Source organism: Trifolium pratense, linkage group LG1 (assembly GCF_020283565.1).
Source record: "Trifolium pratense cultivar HEN17-A07 linkage group LG1, ARS_RC_1.1, whole genome shotgun sequence".
Classification (NCBI taxonomy): Eukaryota; Viridiplantae; Streptophyta; class Magnoliopsida; order Fabales; family Fabaceae; genus Trifolium; species Trifolium pratense.
Window position 1 is genome coordinate 18,746,849 of NC_060059.1, and position 18,739 is coordinate 18,765,587.

Genomic DNA, 18,739 nt, shown 5'->3' on the forward strand with positions numbered 1-18,739 from the left:
TGTGTTGTTAGGTTTCTATAATTTGAGTTTGAAGATGGTTTTAAACTGTGGTTGTAGTTAGGAACTTCTATAATGCGGCACAGTGCACCTAATATGGCTGCAATTGCGGTTGCGATGTTGTGTAGACTCTTAAAATCATCATATTGCGATATTAGATATCAATTACTATTACAATCATTGTATTTCGATGGCAATTTCTATTACGGACAACAATTGAAAACTCCCCTGTTAACGAATGTTCTTAATTTGGTTATATTTAACAAACTTCTAAAATCATCACACTTCCATTGCAAATACTGTTGCAGACTGCAATTTAAAACTATGTTGTTAAACAATGTTCTTCATTTGGTTATATTTTAGCTTCATTTGGTTATATTTTAGCTTCACTGCAGGGAATGTAATACAGCCCCAAAACTTAGCCTGACTCGGGCGCACTTGTGGTGGCAAGAACTGCTAGGGGCACGAGAGAGGGTATTATCAAGGGTCGTGGTATGTTGAGGATGTTTTTCTCCCTTGCCCAATTTTCAAGTTTTGCTCTCAAATTCATTACTGGACATGGAAAAAGGTAGAGGACAGAGAAGTTTATAGATTTCTTCATATGCTAGCAGCATAAATTTTGTCTTCTCTATTGTTATATGATGATGATCTTCTATTTTATTGGTTTTTTTGGTTGTGTTACATATTGCAGTAGAGATATTTCCCTTTAGACGAGGCTATAGGGTCTAGTGTTATCAGTAATGTGTATAGAAACCTAAATGGATCAAGATTCGACAGATTAAGGGTATATGATGATTGATGTTTATTCTGCAGACATCAAGATTGTATTTCTCTGTTCTTGCATGGGTTTTTTGTGTTTGTTAAAGCATTGCAGCTAGCTTGATCTGTTATGCAATCAAGGTTTGGAGGGTTACACAATCTAGTTGTGTTTGTCTGTTTTGGTTTTTTTTTTCTGTTGGTCTGATTGTGTTTTGCACAGTTTTGTTGTTGTTTAAGATTCATGGCTAGCTCTGTTATGTAATCAGGGCTGGAGGGTTTCACAATCTAGTTGTGTTTCTCTGTTTTGGTTTTTCTGTTGACCTGATTGCGTAATTGCATGATTTTTTTTTGTGTTTGTCTAATGATAATTAGTGACTGACTTTACTGTTCCCAAATATTTCATAGAATACATGGTGGTTTGCACTTGATTCTTTGGTTGTAACTTTTGCCTCTTTTCTAGGATTCCTTGTTCTTAACTTGTACTATTTTGTTTTTAACAGGTTCCAAATGCCTCTAGTGCCCCTTGCCAAACGAATTATCTTAATCCGGACACTAATGAAGATGATGGCACCGATGAACATGAACAAGAGGAAGATTATCTGCGTTTTGTATAAGATCCAAGATATTTGTAATTTTTATTACATTTTCTTTAAATATTACATGATACTTTTAGTTTTACATTAGTTTGACATGTTTGTAAGACTTGGTGATAAATTTATAAATATATTGAAGGGTCCATTTGATTTTGCTTCATAAATAAATTTGTTTATTTAATCATAGAAATTTAAGAAATTATTTAAAGAAATAATAATGATGTTTTTGGCAAATTTTATAAAAAAATGAAAATTCTGAAAAAACCTATACCAAATGCTGTAAGTTGATTAAAAGGTGTCACTAAAGCCTATAACAATGCAGACTCCACTGTGGGTATAGCCAATTAAGTGGTTCCAAAAGTTCCTAGCTATTCCAAGAAGCCAACACATATATACTAGAGTACTACATATATATTTAACTAGACATTAGAATAGATAATGTTAAGAAGGATCCTATTAAATCCTTCAACAAGCAGCAGTCTGGCAGAGATTAGAGATACATTATCAAACACTAGTGAACCTAAGTATTCCTTAGCAATTTTGTCCTTTGAGGCTTTCTATATAACTACTTAATAATAATAAAATAAGAAGCCAACACATACATATATATATCTAACTAGACATTAGGGTAACCATTTTGTGCTTTACTTTGAGGCTTTCTACGTTGAATCTACCACCCTCAACACTTGATCCATGTTTCTTCTAGTTGTTGCAGGATAAAGAAAATTCCACTTAATCTGCAACAAATTGAATAACACCATCAAAACATATAAATAGTATAGAGCTACAATAGTTGAAAAATACTATTAATCTATTATAAAATCAGTGCTAAAACAACTAAAGATTCATTTCACTGCTCAAAATAAAAAACAGGCATAGAGTTGCTAGCATTTTCTAACAACATAAATAAAGCCATAAGATAATCATGATGGTTCATCTAACTTGGCATTACAAAAGAGCTTCAATGTTTTCTGTTATATATGCATTGTGAGGTCTCAAAATCACATTCTATTTGATAATTAAAGTTCAAAATGTCTCACACAACCATGAATCTCACACAAACATGTAAATTCAAAATGTCTTCAATTTAGTAGAAAGTGATGTTAAAATATTTTGCAGATTAGTAATTCAAAGGTAAGACCCACTTGTAATTGACCCTTTGATTTACTAAGACCCACAAACAATATGTAATTGACTCTTATGCATCAGATCACTTATAGTTTGGATTATGCAGAATGTAATTGATTCAAAATGTTCATAAACATTGTCATAAAAAAACAATTATATCATTACCTATGGATTTGCCACCGCATTTGCATTTGCATTCTCTTGCGCTTGGCGCCTAAGTATGTTGTCTTTGTTTGTCCCCCATACAACAAAGTAAAGACCCGAACAGATGATTAGTGCACCTATCACCCTACAATACGTACATAATCAATTAGTAGTAATTAGTTAACTAAAAAATTATTTGAAAATTCTAGTATTGAAAAAATTAAAAGGACACTTGATTTTTATAATTACCTTCCTAAGAATTGTTGCTCGTCAAGAAAGAAGTAGCCTGACATAGCGACCAAGATCATGCACACGGGATTAAACATGGTTCCGAATACGGGACCTCTAGCTTGCATTACTTGTCCTCGCAAGTAAAAACCTAGCCCCGAGCAAAATATACCCTATAAAACATTTAAATTAAGTAAATAAGTTAAATTATTAAAATCACATTAGAAATACTAGTTTGCATAAAATAAAACATAAATATTGGATTAATTGGTTTCATGGTTTGGTTCCGTGCTTACCGCGTAAATAGCAGTCAATAATTTGATATCCCACTGAAAAACATACCAAACTGAATAATATGTAGTTTTATTCATAAGCACAGCCACCAATATTGCTTCAATTGAGCCAAATAGAAGCATCAGTGAAGTAACTGTGAGTGGTAGGTTCAGCTCTTCTAGTGTGATGGTCTAGAAAAATTAAATAGACAAAACTTGTGTTAGTACTAAATTAAAAAAAAAAAACTTCAAAAACTGTTTAATTTGTATGGTGTGTTTTTGTTCTTAAATAAAGTTAATTTTGAAATAGCAAATATATTAACAAAATTCTATGATAAGCACAAATAGTACTCAGAGTTAAAAGCATAAACAACATGCATAATATATAGCAGGGAAACAAAGACAAACACACTAGGCCACCAAAAAGGAGCAAAGAACCAAACCCCTTACAAATTGAAAGACAAAATCTACTAACATGAACTAAAATAAACACCAATCACCAAAACAAATATAATGCAGAAATTCAAAACTATATGGTTGTGTTTTTAAAATCATTTTTACTTCTCCTGAAAACGAATTTAATTAACAATGAGACAATCTTTTATAGTTTTTTCATTTTTATTTGAAGAGGCAAAGATCTATCCTTAATTAAATATAAGGCACAAGATATGCAATGGTCAAAGAAATACAAGAACAAATGGTACATTTGGAGATAACATGACAACATAAACAAAAATATAAGACAAAATAAATTTACCTGGAGGATGTTTGAAGCAGCATTGCTTAGAGTTGATAACAAGATGAACACCACTCCAAGAATTGTATGGAAACCATTATGGTGATGACTATGGCTATCAGCTCCAACCGTCCCAAATAAGACTGGACCTTTAACTAGAGTCATCACCAAGGCACCTAAAACAGATATGATTGTGCCCAATATTTTTGCTTGGCTTGGTTTAGCAGTTATGTTTATAGTTTCTCTCCTAACACACAAAAAAAAAAAAACTCAATAAGTTAAGTTACATTTTTTTGACAAAATAAGTTGCAGTTACATAAAGTGTGTTAAATCTAAATACGTGACTGATAATATAATTTTAAAAAAACAATTTATTTGTAATTTGTAATTTTGACTTTTTTTTTCTTGATATATAATGATTATGAATTTATAGTAAACAAAGTGTTAAAGGATTAGTTGAAACTTACCCAGTAACACAAGCCAAAATAAACGACATGCCAGGAAGAGTATTGCCTAATGCTGATGCTAGGGTTGCCGTGGAGTACTTCATCCCTAAGAAGTATAGATCTTGGTCCATAATAGGTCTGTTCATTAACAAATTAAATATTAAAGTTAGCAAAAATATGTTGCATTATTTAATAAGACATTATGTTTAGTTAAATGACCATATGTAATAAATTAAACTTACCCTAGCACACTAAGCGCCAATATCTTCCTGAATACTGACCATGTCATTTGTGACCATCGATCCCTGTTAAATACAAAAAAGTAAAATAATGCATTAGATTTCAATTTTTTTTTTACCCAAAATAAAGATTTCTGCTACAAAAAATAATACTAATAAACCAGTTTTCACATCAATATATCTTCAAGAATAAGATTCATTCTTAGTATATTAAAGAGTGAAAATAATATTATACCTTTCACGATAAACCGCAAATGGTGCAAAGACCAGACACGCAGGGATGTTGCGATATGCAACGAACACATAGTTGCTCATCCCGTTGTTCATTGCCAGCTTTGTTGTGAAATTCATTATGGCAAACAGGAATTGCAATAGGATGACTATTGCATATGGTCTGGTTCTTTGCCACCAATTTTGATGTTGGGGGTTCTCTATCCTGATGATTTGTTGAGGATCTTGCTGCTGCTGCTGCTGCTGTTCTGGAGAGGTTAGTGTGATGATGTTTGTTGTGGTGGAGGAGGAAGGTGCTCCTGTCTGTTGTTCTTGAGAGATTGTGGTGGGGGATGATGAGGATGAGGGATGAGGATCTTGCTGCTGCTGCTGTTCTTGAGAGGTTAGTGTGATGATGTTTGTTGTGGTGGAGGAGGAAGGTGCTCCTGTCTGTTGTTCTTGAGAGATTGTGGTGGGGGATGATGAGGATGAGGGATGTGGTGATGAGGATTGTGTCGGTTGTTCTTGAGAGATTGTGGTGGAAGGAGGATTATTCACTAGAGGTGGTGGAGAGGAAGACATATTGTGTTTAATGAAGTGAAGGACGAGAGAAGGATGAACAGAAGGATGAATTAGCTACACAACAGTGTTTAACAGATAAAAAAGAGAGAATGAAGCAACAAATGAAAGTACAAATGGCTTAGTGAGTGAGAACTGAGAAGGATGAATGCAAGAATCAGATAGCTGAAGCTACTTTTAATGCATACATTGTTGGTACAAATGGCTTAATGATTTGTCTGTTGCTCAGTAGCTGAAGCTGTTACTCAAGTAGGCTTTTGAGGGGAAGGCTAGCGAGCGAATGCTACTACTACTTTTAATGCATACATTGTTGGTATTTGCAGACCCGTAGATTAGTAGCTAGGAGTCTCTCACTTAACATCTAATCTTGTAAGAACAAAATTGAAGTCTGAAGTGAAGAAAAAAATATTACTAACTGAAGTGATCACAAAGGTTTATTTGAAAATTCTAATACTCCAATGTACTTAAATCTGTGTAAAAAAGTATAATAGTTTATTATCATACTTTTTGTTTTGACTAAAATAGTTTATTAACATACTTAAAGTATAATTCTTTATTTTTAAAACAGTTTATTAACTCCAAATGTACTTTTCAAGTAATTAATTACTTGCATTATTACTTTTAAGCTCATGACTTTCTTTTCATTGCATAGGGGAACACGGTTTCAAATGGTGGCAGACTAGCTTGAAAACCAATAATATTAATTATAATTAAATTCCTCGTACTATTATTATGCATAGAATTCAAGTAATAAGTATTATTATGCATACCATATCTTAACAAAAATGGCAAACAAAGATACTCTCTTATCCCATTCATTATTATTGCAAGTTGTGACAGATTTCAGGGAATAGCTAGTTTTTCTTAGATATCTATAAATATATACTTAATAATGTAGCTAATGCTATTTATTTTACTTTTTTTTGAAATATTGCTATTTTATATTTTTTAGTTTTAGGTGGTTGCTATGTTGAAAGGAAGTGTGTTAAAAAATGCATTTAGATGGAAACAGAGGAGTTGGGAGAATAGACCTCGTCACTATAGTGATGTTTAAAAATTTTGGACAGGTGATGATGGGTTTGGATTTTATGAGGGTCTCTTGGTAGGTAGTATTTGTTTTATTGGATTTATTTTTAGCTATTTAAGAATTTGGTTTACTATCAATAACTTGATATTCATTTTTTTTTATTAATCCTTCAATTTCTAATAATTGTGAGTTCGGTCGCAAAATAAGTAAAATTGGGCCTATATATAATTGTTTTATCAAAAAATTAAACTCGTATTTTTCAAAACGATTCGTCTTTTGGTGAAACTCGTTAACTACTCGAGTTCAATGTCTTAGTTAAATTTATCCAAAATTTAAATTTATTTTAAAATAAATTAATATAAAAATATGACAACATTAAGTTTTTTTGTGTTAATCATCTGGTTCTCATGAAAAACTTTAAGAGTTCAAAGTTTGATCACAAAATAAATAAAACCTAATCAAAAATTAATGTCCGGCTCCACTACATAATAGCCAAAAAAACAGCAGCTTACAAACATCTCAAATATTTATTTGTTTTATTGGATTTATTTTTAACTATTTAAGAATTTGGTTGAGTATCAAAAAAATTTATTCAATACTTTTTATTAATCCTTGAGTTTTTAATAATTCCGAGTTCGGCCGCAAGTAAAATCAGTCAATAATTGTTCTATCAAAAACTCAAACACGTGTTCTCCAAAACGACCCGTCTTGTGGTGAAACTCTTTAACTAATTGAGTTCAATATCTTAATTAAATTTATTCAAAATTTAAATTTATTTTAAAATAAATTAATATAAAAATATGATAATATTAAACTTTTATGGTATTAATCACGTAGTTAGTTCTCATGAAAAGGAACTCAAATAATTTAGAGTTTGGTCACAAGATAAATAAAACCTAGCTAAAAATTAATATCCGACTACACTATGGAATTTTGGAGCGTTCACCATTTTTTAAATTAAGTAATTTAGTAGTTAAAATTTTATTCTTAAAATAAATGAGTTAGAAGTTTCAGACACGTTTACCATTTTATTAACCTAGTCTGAATTTGTGTTTTTGTTAAACAAGTGCCAAAATGGAACAGGTGCATCCACTTTGAAGTTCTACTCTATCTATTAATATTTTTGCCATCACATTTTATTGCTGCAGTTTCCTTAATTTTATGGTCTTTTTGTGAAATTCCTAGTATTGTGTTGCTGGAATATTTATAAAAAAATATGAAATTTATTGCCTAGATCACATGAAAAAGTAAGGATGTGCCACATTTCAAAATGCAAAGAGTTGTTGATGGAGAAAGCTAAAAATGGAACAACATATAAATTATTAAAACTAAACTTAATTATGTAGGAGTCTCATGTAACATCTAATCTTATAAGAACCAAATTATGTGAATAATGTGTCTTTGGCCCCTCTTATTTGCAACAAAAAAAATATGTACGACTTTTCTAACTTCAAATCTTGTAAGAATCAAAATATTTTTTTACTAAGGACTAAAAATAAAATTTAAGAATTTTACAAATACCAAAAATATAATTTTACAGATACCAAAAACATCTTTAACGCTAAAAAATAAATTGAATCATTTTAACAAGTGTTCTAAGGAATCAATTAAGAAAGGGGTCGTGCTAACATGCTTCTATGGACACATGTTAATTTATCTAAACATAAAACTTTGTATTAAATAATATAAAAAAATTAATTTTCTAAAAATTAATTACACAAGTTTTAAAGAAATCTTCCTATATTTGATTTCTTAACATGTGTTCTTAAATTAAGCGATTTTTTATTAAATTTAGAATTAAAAATTTTGTAGTATTAGAAACAACAATTTTCAAACAACTAAAAAGTTATCATTTTCATCATAAAAATTTTATATTTGTATCCATAATAAAAGAATACTTTTTAACATTTTTTATTTTTGAGATAAATTTTATATATTTCATTCACATTTTTTAGATAAATTTTGTATATTTCATCACATGATTATGCCACCGATTTTTTATGTTTGACTTGCATAAAATAAGAAAAGTAGTGGGTCAAGATCGATAAACAAATAACCCCAAAATTTTGTATGGAAAGGTTTAATTGATTACCTGAAACTAGTGGTAATATCTCTCATCTATATTGTACACCATATGCTGCATAATGGAAGGATATATCAAAGGCTAGCTAGATTGATGTTGATGGCTCACTTCACTATACTACTAGGCTAGTGGCTAGCTAGTAGTATTTCAAAAGAATTAATTCCATTAATTATAGGGTTTTTTTGAATGAGTTAGGGTTTTGTTTTTTTAAAAAACAAATTTTATAAATCAATTTTCAAACAGAAAAGTATATAGTACTAGTATTTGATAACCTTGTTTCATAGATTAGTTAATTAAACATAAATGAAATCCACTTATAAGCTATATTTATTGACTTATAAGAGACACAACATTATTATGTATGATTTTTTTAACTTACAAATATTTAAATATTCACTAGAGGAGGACATTATTCACTAGAGGTGGTGGAGAGGAAGACATTGTTGTTATTTGTGGTCGAGCTGGTTGTTCTGCCATTGTTGTTAATTTGTGTGAATAATTTGAGAGAAGGTGATGGCTTATAAATTAATGTTTGATACAATCTATCAGTATAGTACTATGTGCTCTCTTTTGAACATGATGGATTCAATTTTAGTTGGTTACTTGGAGAATGCTAGGGGTCTGTATTACTTTAAATCATTTTGGAATCGATCCCATAAAAAGAAATGCAGCAATAAATAATTGTTCATCTAACTCAACTAAGGAGTAGTAATACTTTTTTTTGGACTTCCTACGTCTCTAGTGTACTAGTACTTCAAAGAGAAAATTGGAATCCCATAAAAAGAAATGTAGCAATAAATAATACAATAAATATTAGACAAAGAAATGGTAGAATCTCCAAAAAGGAGACTGACTACACTCCTCATACCCTTTAATTTTATGGTATTTTTGTGAAATTCCTACTACTATGTTGTGTTGTTGGAATATTATATATAAAAATCAAGTAATATGAAATTTATTGCATTGATCACATGAAAAGGAAAGGTTGTGTCACATTTCAAAATGCAAAGAGTTGTTGAAGAAAGCTAAAAATGGAACAACACATAAATTATTAAAACTAAAATTAATTATGTAGGAGTTGGAGTCTCTCACTTAACATCTAATCTTGTAAGAACAAAATTGAAGTCTGAAGTGAAGAAAAAAAAATTATGACAAACTAAAATATTACTAACTGATCACAAAGGTTTATTATGCATACTATTATTATGCATATAGAATTCAAGTAATAAGTATTATTATGCATACCATATCTTAACAAAAATGGCAAAAAAAGATACTCTCTTATCCCATTCATTATTATTGCAAGTTGTGACAGATTTCAGTCCTCATTTTTTTTTGTACATATTTCGGTCATATATATCTAGTTTTTTTTTTTTTTGACACATAGCTAGTTTTTCTTTTTTTGACACACACTCTATCCAGACATAAATATAAGCAAAAAATATTGTTTACGCAGTGTTTAAAAAATTTATAAGTTAAGTGTAATTAATTTTTTTGATTTAATGCAAAACATAGTTAAGTTTACTATATTACCCATTTTAAAAAGTGTAAAAGTGAAATAAATACCTAAAATAAAATAGAATAAAATAAAAATATGTTATGAATAATAGTATTAATTAGTTTAAAAATAATTAACTAGTTTTTTGCTTATATTTTGTGTCCGGAGGAATAGCTAGTTTTTCTTAGATATCTATAAATATATACTTAATAATGTAGCTAATGCTATTTATTTTACTTTTTTTGAAATATTGCTATTTTATATTTTTTTGTTTTAGGTGGTTGCTATGTTGAAAGGAAGTGTGTTAAAAAATGCATTTAGATGGAAACGTCACTATAGTGATGTTTGAAAATTTTGGACAGGTGATGATGGGTTTGGATTTTATTGGATTTATTTTTAGCTATTTAAGAATTTGGTTTACTATCAATAACATGTATTCATTTTTTTTTTATTAATCCTTCAATTTCTAATAATTGTGAGTTCGATCGTAAAATAAGTAAAATTGGGCCAATAATTGTTTTATCAAAAAATCAAACTCGTGTTTTTCTTGTACCAAAAAACAAAAAAAAAAAACTCGTGTTTTTCAAAACGATTCGTCTTTTGGTGAAACTCGTTAACTACTCGAGTTTAATGTCTTAGTTAAATTTATCCAAAATTTAAATTTATTTTAAAATAAAGGGTAAATGATCATTTACCCCCTGCAAAATAAGCGAATTTTTGTTTACCCCATGTGTAGATTTTTTTTCTGTTTACCCCCTGCAAAACATAGATTTCCTCATTTTTCCCCTAGATGTACAGTAGGACATGTGACTGTGCACATATGCTGACGTGGCTTGTACACGTGGAAAAAAATCATTTTTATTAAAAGGACCAAATAAAAATTCCAAAATGTTTCTTATAAAAAGGACCGGAGGGAGTAATATTTTTGACATCACATTTATTGCTGCAGTTTCCTTATAGTAGTAAGTTAGTATTTGAGACTTTCTAAAATTGAGACTACTCCTCACAGTCTTTAATTTTATGGTATTTTTGTGAAAATCCTAGTATTGTGTTGCTGGAATATTTATAAAAAAACAAATAGTATGAAAAAGTAAGGATGTGCCACATTTCAAAATGCAAAGAGTTGTTGATGGAGGAAGCTAAAAATGGAACAACATATAAATTATTAAAACTAAAATTAATTATGTAGGAGTCTCATGTAACATCTAATCTTAATTATAAGAACCAAATTATGTGAATAATGTGTCTTTGGGCCCTCTTATTTGAAACAAAAAATTATGTACGACTTTTTTAACTTCAAATCTTGTAAGAATCAAAACAATGTTTTACTAAGGACTAAAAATAAAATTTAATAATTTTACAGATACCAAAAACATCTTTAACCCTAAACAATAAATTGAATCATTTTAACAAGTGTTCTAAGGAATTAATTAAGAAAGGGGTCGTGCTAACATGCTTCTATGGACACATGTTAATTTATCTAAACATAAAACTTTGTATTAAATAATATAAAAAAAATTAATTTTCTAAAAATTAATTACACAAGTTTTAAAGAAATCTTCCTATATTTAATTTCTTAACATGTGTTCTTAAATTAAGCGATTTTTTATTAAGTTTAAAATTAAAAATTTAGTAGTATTAGAAACAACAATTTTCAAACAACTAAAAAGTTATCATTTTCATCATTATATTTGTATCCATAATAAAAGAATACTTTTTAACATTTTTTATTTTTGAGATAAATTTTATATATTTCATTCACATTTTTGAGATAAATTTTGTATATTTCACCACATGATTATGCCACCGATTTTTTATGTTTGACTTGCATAAAATAAGAAAAGTAGTGGGTCAAGATCGATAAAAAAATAACCCCAAAATTTTGTATGGAAAGGTTTAATTGATTACCTGAAACTAGTGGTAATATCTCTCATCTATGTTGTACACCATATGCTGCATAATGGCAGGATATATCAAAGGCTAGCTAGATTGATGTTTGATGGCTCACTTCACTATACTACTAGGCTAGTGGCTAGTAGTAGTTCAAAAGAATTAATTCCAATAATTATAGGTTTTTTTTTGAATGAGTTAGGTTTTTGTTTTTTTAAAAACAAATTTTATAAATCAATTTTCAAACAGAAAAGTATATAGTACTAGTATTTTGATAACCTTGTTTCATAGATTAGTTAATTAAACATAAATGAAATCCACTTATAAGCTACATTTATTGACTTATAAGAGACACACCATTATTATGTATGATTTTTTGAACTTACAAATATTTAAATATTTTGAAAACCTTTATAACAGAATTTTTTATTTATTCCCAATTTTTTTATATCCAAGAATAAAAGTTAAATAACTTGTAATACACATAAAAATCATAATTTATTTTATTTTATTCCTGAGAATATCCGTCCCCCAACATGCTTAGATTAAGTATTCTACAAACTTATGAACAGGCCTCGGGTCAGGAAATTAACCTGTCTAAGTCTGAAGTGTTCATTAGCCGCAATATGTCACAGGCGGCTCAAGCAGATTTAGCCGGTATACTTGGTGTGCGACATGTGTTGGGCACAGGTATTTATCTCGGCCTACCGTCTATGGTAGGTAGAAGTAAGAAGGCAATTTTTTCCTATATTAAAGATCGTATCTGGAAGAGGATAAATTCATGGAGAGGACGAGCCTTATCGAAAGCTGGAAAAGAAATTATGATAAAGTCAGTGCTTCAAGCCATCCCAGCATATGTTATGAGTATGTTTATCCTCCCTTCTTCTTTTATCGATGATATTGAAAAAATGATAAATGCCTTTTGGTGGGGAGGTGGTAATGGTAATAGTAAAGGTATTCATTGGTTAGCATGGGAGAGACTTGCCTGCCCCAAAGATAAAGGGGGTTTGGGTTTTCGGAATTTTGAAGCCTTTAATATGGCTATGGTAGCAAAACAAGCATGGAAAATTTTACAAAATCCAGATACATTGGTGGCTAGACTTATTAAAGCAAGGTATTTTCCACGATCTACTTTGTTGGAGGCGTCCCTGGGCTATAATCCTAGTTTTGCATGGCGAAGTATCTGGAAAGCTAGACAGGTTCTGTTACTTGGGTGTAGGTGGAGGATTGGTGGTGGTGACAAGATACACGTCATGTCGGATCCTTGGTTACGTGGGAATGGAGAACGCTGGATTCCTTCGCCTCAACCTGAAGGAATGTATAACTTATTTGTTAGGGACCTGATGGTAGATAATTATAAAGCTTGGAACGTGTCTAAAATTCGCATGTTATTCCCAGTCCAGGTGGCAGAGAGGATTATTGCGACACCTCTTATTGGGTCAGTTTATGTGGATAAAATGGTTTGGGAGGAGGAACGAAATGGGTGTTACTCTGTCAAATCCGGGTACAAGCTGGCTATGAAGTGTATTTTCCGTAATGATAAATACCATGTGAAAGGTAATTGGAAAGAGATATGGAAAGCGCATGCTCCACATAAAGCGCGCCATCTTCTTTGGCGATTATGTAGGGGATGTATTCCAACGAGGCGTCGGTTACTAGAACGTCATGTTGATTGTGATGTTCATTGTCCATTATGTGAAGATGAGGTAGAAGATGATGTACACGCTTTTTTCACCTGCGCTTCTGCTCAATCCAGTTGGCAAGCAGCTGGACTGTCATCTGTCTTGGGCTCCGCAGCTTGTCAGCAAGGTAGTGCGGTAGATAGAGTGTTTGCCGTGTGTCGGAATGAGGATTACGCTACTATAGGTAGAGTGGCTATGCTGTTATGGAGTATATGGCAGAACCGGAATGATAAAATTTGGAACGATAATCTTAGAAGCCCAATCCAAATTGGCCGGGCTGCGTTTGATCAGTGGAACGAGTGGATTGCCGTCCATAAGTTGCGAAGTAACGATGATCAGGTTGATCCGCCTGTCAGCACCAGTCGGTGGGAAAAGCCTCGGATAGGTTGGTTAAAGTGCAATGTAGATGCAGCATTTTTTGTCGGTGCAGGCAGGACCGCGATGGGTGCTTGTTTTCGTAATAATTCTGGTGAGTTTATGGCTGGAATTACGCAGTGGCAACAACTGACTTTATCAACAGAGGAGGGTGAAGCATGGGCACTTTTGCAAGCTATGAATGAAGCTAAGAGTAGAGGTTTTGAAAGCGTCCAGTTTGAAAGTGACTCTCAAGTGTTGGTCGATGCTATTCGTACCAAACGGCGAGGCAATTCAGAGTTTCTCTCAATCGTTAATGAAATTATTCTTGTTATGTTATCATGTGTAAACTTTGAAGTTAAGTTTATTAGGAGACAAGTGAATTCGGTTGCTCATAGTTTAGCTAGGGCGGCCAATTCCTGGACTAGTTTCCATAGATTTGAGATTATTCCTTCATGTATTGAACTTTTGATAATTAATGAAATGCAGTAAGTTTGTTTGGTTCAAAAAAAAAAAAAAGTTTCAGATAAGAGTACGGTATGCCCAACTCCTACTTTAAAATTTTCTAATTTTGTCTTTTGCAGATTTGAAATGTCGTTTTGTGAAATTGGGTCATGTTGATTTTATGGTGGTGGTGGTATCTTTAGACTCTAGCTCCAAGGGAAGATATATAATGAAGAAAGAATAGTGGGAGTTAGTGATTAAATAAATAAATAAATTTGTTAAAAAAAATTTAAATAAATAAATAAAGGATAAAGTTAAACTTGGCACCACAAAGTAAGTATTGCCATTATATAATTGCTAATAATTTTTTTTTCAAAAAAAATAATTGTTTTATTTTTGCATACAATTTTCTTGTTGTTCGTAGTCTTCTATGTCACAATAAAATCTTTCACGATCCGGATTCACCAAAACATGCATCGATATAATAATGTTCGAAAGGGCTCGGCGGATGGATACGCCGTGTTGACGGTTGCGTCGTTCGTCGCGCTAAGAGGTTCGAAAGTTATTTTTGCGATTCTCACATATGAGGTGCTAAAAAAGGTAAGAAATTCAAAGTGGTGTTCTATGGTCGTTCAACCAATGATCTAAAAGTTTCATTTGTTGCATCAGATAACGGTGTAAAGCTAACTTCAACTGACATAAAATTGTAGAGACTCTCTAAACACAACATTTTTTTGTTTATGTATATTGAGTAATTTATACATTAATAATAAAAATAATTGATCTATGATGTAAGAGTATTTATGGAAATCCATCAAAATGGAGAAGGGTGGAACATGTGTTTGAGGCCAATGCAACTAATCATAATTCAAGCCTTCAAATAACAATAACCGGAAAAGGTGTGGTATGGTTAGACCAAATATCATCTATGCCCTTAGACACCTGTAAGGTTATGTTTAAGTGATTTTTATTATTTAAGGATGAAAATATGTTATGCTAACCTAAAATTTATTATTGGACAAAAAAAAAAAATATTTAAGTAAGGTTGTCAGAGCCGAACCGGTCATCGAACCGACGAACTTATTGGTTCAAGGTCCAGCTGGTCGGACCAGGGTTCAACCGGATCAAACCATTTTTAATTAAATATACATTTGAGTAATGTTACACCGCTCAATAACGCTTTAACGAATACAAATTTTACAAAATCCACCGTTGGATGAAAAGTTTATATCGTATAGATCATCTATGTTAAATTTTTTAAAAATCTAAAATCGTTTGATATGTTATTGAGATAGATCAAGATTAACAGTAGGCTTAATTAGTCTTTTAGTCCCTTAAATATATTTTAGGTTTTACAATGGTCCCTTAAAGAAAAAAAGGTCAGGATTGGTCTCTTAAAGACACATTCGTTTCTCAATTGGTCCTTTCCGTCAATTTTTTACAAAAAACGTTAGTTTTAGTAGACTGTAAGTGGTCCACCAAAAACCTTATTAATTTTTAAAATTTTAACCATTGGAATTTTTTGTTATATTTGGAGTTAAAATTTAACGTAAATGACCAATATGGCAAAAATATATGTCTTTAAGGGACCAATCCGGGTCTTTTTTTTCTTTAAGGGACCAATCCAAACCTTTTTTTCTTTAAGAGACCATTGTAAAACCTAAAATGTCTTTAAAGGAACAATAGACTAATTAAGCCTTAACAATATTCAATAAAAACGCATAAATCATTAATTTTAATCGTTCTCAATAACATACCAAACAAATATATATATAATGAAAAGTAAATAGAATAAGTGATGTTTTCAAAAAATAAAAAATAAAATAGAATACTAGTAAGTGATAAAGATAAATAAAAAGAGTATTGGTGTTGGACAATAGTACTAACATTTTGGGCATGGTCCATACATAGAGAGACCAATTGAAGTAGGAAATAATAGTAGTAACATTTTTTTGCCTCCGTTACAAATTAGTGTTGCACATTCCTACATACACTCCTTCCGTCACATATTATTATACGGGAAAAAGTCGCTCTATTTTTTTACCTAAATGATAAGAAAAATATCATTTTCAAAAATATTTTTTCTTTATTCTTATAAAATTAAATGCGAGTTATATTTAATCTTTTTTCTCTCCTATTTTCTCGATAAACAACAACTAATTAGAATTGTTTTTACATCTTCTTATGCAATTTATTCCAAGAAAAAATCACAAAAACATATTTCAAATTATATGTTTTACTTTTTCTTAATGAATGTGATTTTTTCATTTTCTCTTAAAATTTGGGACGGAGAGAATATCTGGTAGTGGCAATGGAACAAGTCAACCCTCAAACACAATTTATACATTTCCAAATTGCATAATATTACACAAGTACTTCATCCGTCTCATAATATAAGAAGAAAAAAAAATTTACACTTATTAAGATAAGTAAAATATGATGATTTCAATGATGACTTTTTGTGTTTTTGTTGAAATAAGTTTCATGGAAAGATGTAAAAAGAATTTTTATTAGTTATTGATTATAGGGAAAAAAAGAGAGAGAGAGTAATTAAGTAATTCAAATCCTTCGAAGAACAGCGAACCCCGATCCAAAAACCTTCGCACAAGAGTTGTAGGAACAACACTAGCTGGAGTCCCCCGCTTAGGGGCTGCTTGAAGGCCAACGTGGATGCTCACCTAAGCAGTGATGGCCGTTGGCTCTCAGGTTTGGTCTTGAGACGGGAGGATGGGAGCGCAGTTGGATCTGCAACTCGAATGCACAAAGGCTCCGGTGAGGCGGTTCTAGGAGAAGCTCTAGCTCTGAATGATGCAATGGAATGGGTTGCGAAATTCATTAATCATCAAGTTGTCTTGGAGACGGACTCTCAAACCATCGTGAAAGCTATCAAAGGTCGTATGAGGATAAGAAAAGATTGGGGGTGGATCGTTCAGCGCAACATAATTTTTTTGGAAGAAAACCCTAATGCTGATATCAGATGGGTACCTAGAAGTGCCAACCGGGTTGCTCATGAGATGGCTAAATGGGCTGAAATAGAGCCCAACAATAGTGAGTGGATCAATTGTGTCCCAACTTGTATATGGCCCTTTATCCAAAAAGATAAATATTTTGTAGCTCCTGATTAATTTTTCTCAATAAATCTTTTTCCCTTCAAAAAAAAAAAAGTAAAAGTTTATCTTGAAAATGATAAAAGTTGGCTTTTTTTGCTTATAATTTGGGACATGAAAAATTGATTTTTTTTTGCTTATATTATGGGACGTAGGGAGTACCATTAATGAAAATTGTACCTCTTCTCCGTATTTTTCGTTTCTCATTCCAAAGCGAAATATGAAAAAGCGTGTCCTGACAATGAATAATATTTTTATATTCTCTGCGTTTGACACTTTTGGCTTCGTAGCACTAAATGTTGTTGATATTTTGAAAAGTGTTCAACGGGTTATGCATAAACAATGTTGTCTCTTATAGGTTTATGAATGTCGTTTTAAAAAAGATTGATTTTGTCATTCAAAAAGTAATTAACGGCGCAGCTTGTTGCCGTTTACCTGCATATGTAATTATTTTGAATATATACTCCCTCCGGTCCTTTTTATAACTAACACTTTCAAAAAATCACACAGACCAATGAAGCACATTTAACATAGTTATTTTCATTTAACACTCTTATAAATTTAAATTTATTCCATGTATACCCTTATTTAATTAATCTTTATTCAACTAACTTACTTATTTTTAAATTCTCTCTCATAATAAATAAGGACATAAGTGAAATTGAACATTTAAAACATTTGAAAATTGGTCAAAGTTTCTTATAAAAGGACCAAATTTTTTGCCCTAAGTGTTCCTTATAAAAAGGACCGGAGGGAGTATAAAGTATAATGAGAAAAATATATATTTAAGCCAAAATAGAAAATTATTTCACCTATCCTTCATTAAGGAGTGTCTTTCATTATCCTCATATGGTGTCTTAGTCAATATAAGTCATCGAAACTTGCATCAATTATGCAATTTTCCTTTTATTCATGCATTAAGACCTACAAAAACAAATCAAAGAAAAATCAGCAAGAAAGTCCTAAGTAAAATTTATTGAGATAAACTACTACGTACTAAATAGTATGCATATTTTATAGTTCTATTAAAAACTGAAAAACAAATTTTCTCTTTCCACATCCCATGTCCTGGATATCCGGGAGTTGGTTAGAATTTAACACATTGACAATTGCTAACTCGCCACCCTTTGGCACATTGCTGCTAGAACCTTCCACATAAGTATTTTTAATTTTTTACAAACTGAAAAAGTAAGGGATACTATACTTTCTCCGGCCTTAATTATAAATAAATTTCAATTTTTTTATTTATTTAATAACTAATGTATTTAGTCTATAGTTAAGGTCATAGATTAGTAATAGAATCGTGTCTCGTGATTATTTCAT

The 18,739-nt window shown here is 31.0% G+C and overlaps 1 protein-coding gene across 1 annotated transcript; it reads right to left on the bottom strand.

The window, feature by feature from the left end:
* Positions 1–2,642: 2,642 nt before the first annotated feature.
* On the bottom strand, positions 2,643–5,334 carry LOC123889652 (WAT1-related protein At2g37460-like). Its single transcript, XM_045939086.1, has 7 exons — positions 4,778–5,334; positions 4,546–4,608; positions 4,325–4,441; positions 3,879–4,104; positions 3,146–3,313; positions 2,871–3,022; positions 2,643–2,766 (listed from the first exon to the last, which is right to left on the bottom strand). The coding sequence occupies exons 1-7, from the start codon at positions 5,332–5,334 to the stop codon at positions 2,643–2,645; spliced, it is 1,407 nt and encodes a 468-aa protein (XP_045795042.1).
* Between the last annotated feature and the right edge of the window lie 13,405 nt (positions 5,335–18,739).

Coding starts and splice junctions, on each gene's coding strand:
- LOC123889652 (XM_045939086.1), bottom strand. CDS start 5,334: ATGTCTTCCTCTCCACCACCTCTAGTGAATAATCCTCCTTCCACCACA. Junction 4,105..4,324: donor ATTTTGGCTTGTGTTACTGG/GTAAGTTTCAAC, acceptor TTTGTGTGTTAG/GAGAGAAACTATAAACATAA. Junction 3,314..3,878: donor CTGCTTCAAACATCCTCCAG/GTAAATTTATTT, acceptor TAATTTTTCTAG/ACCATCACACTAGAAGAGCT.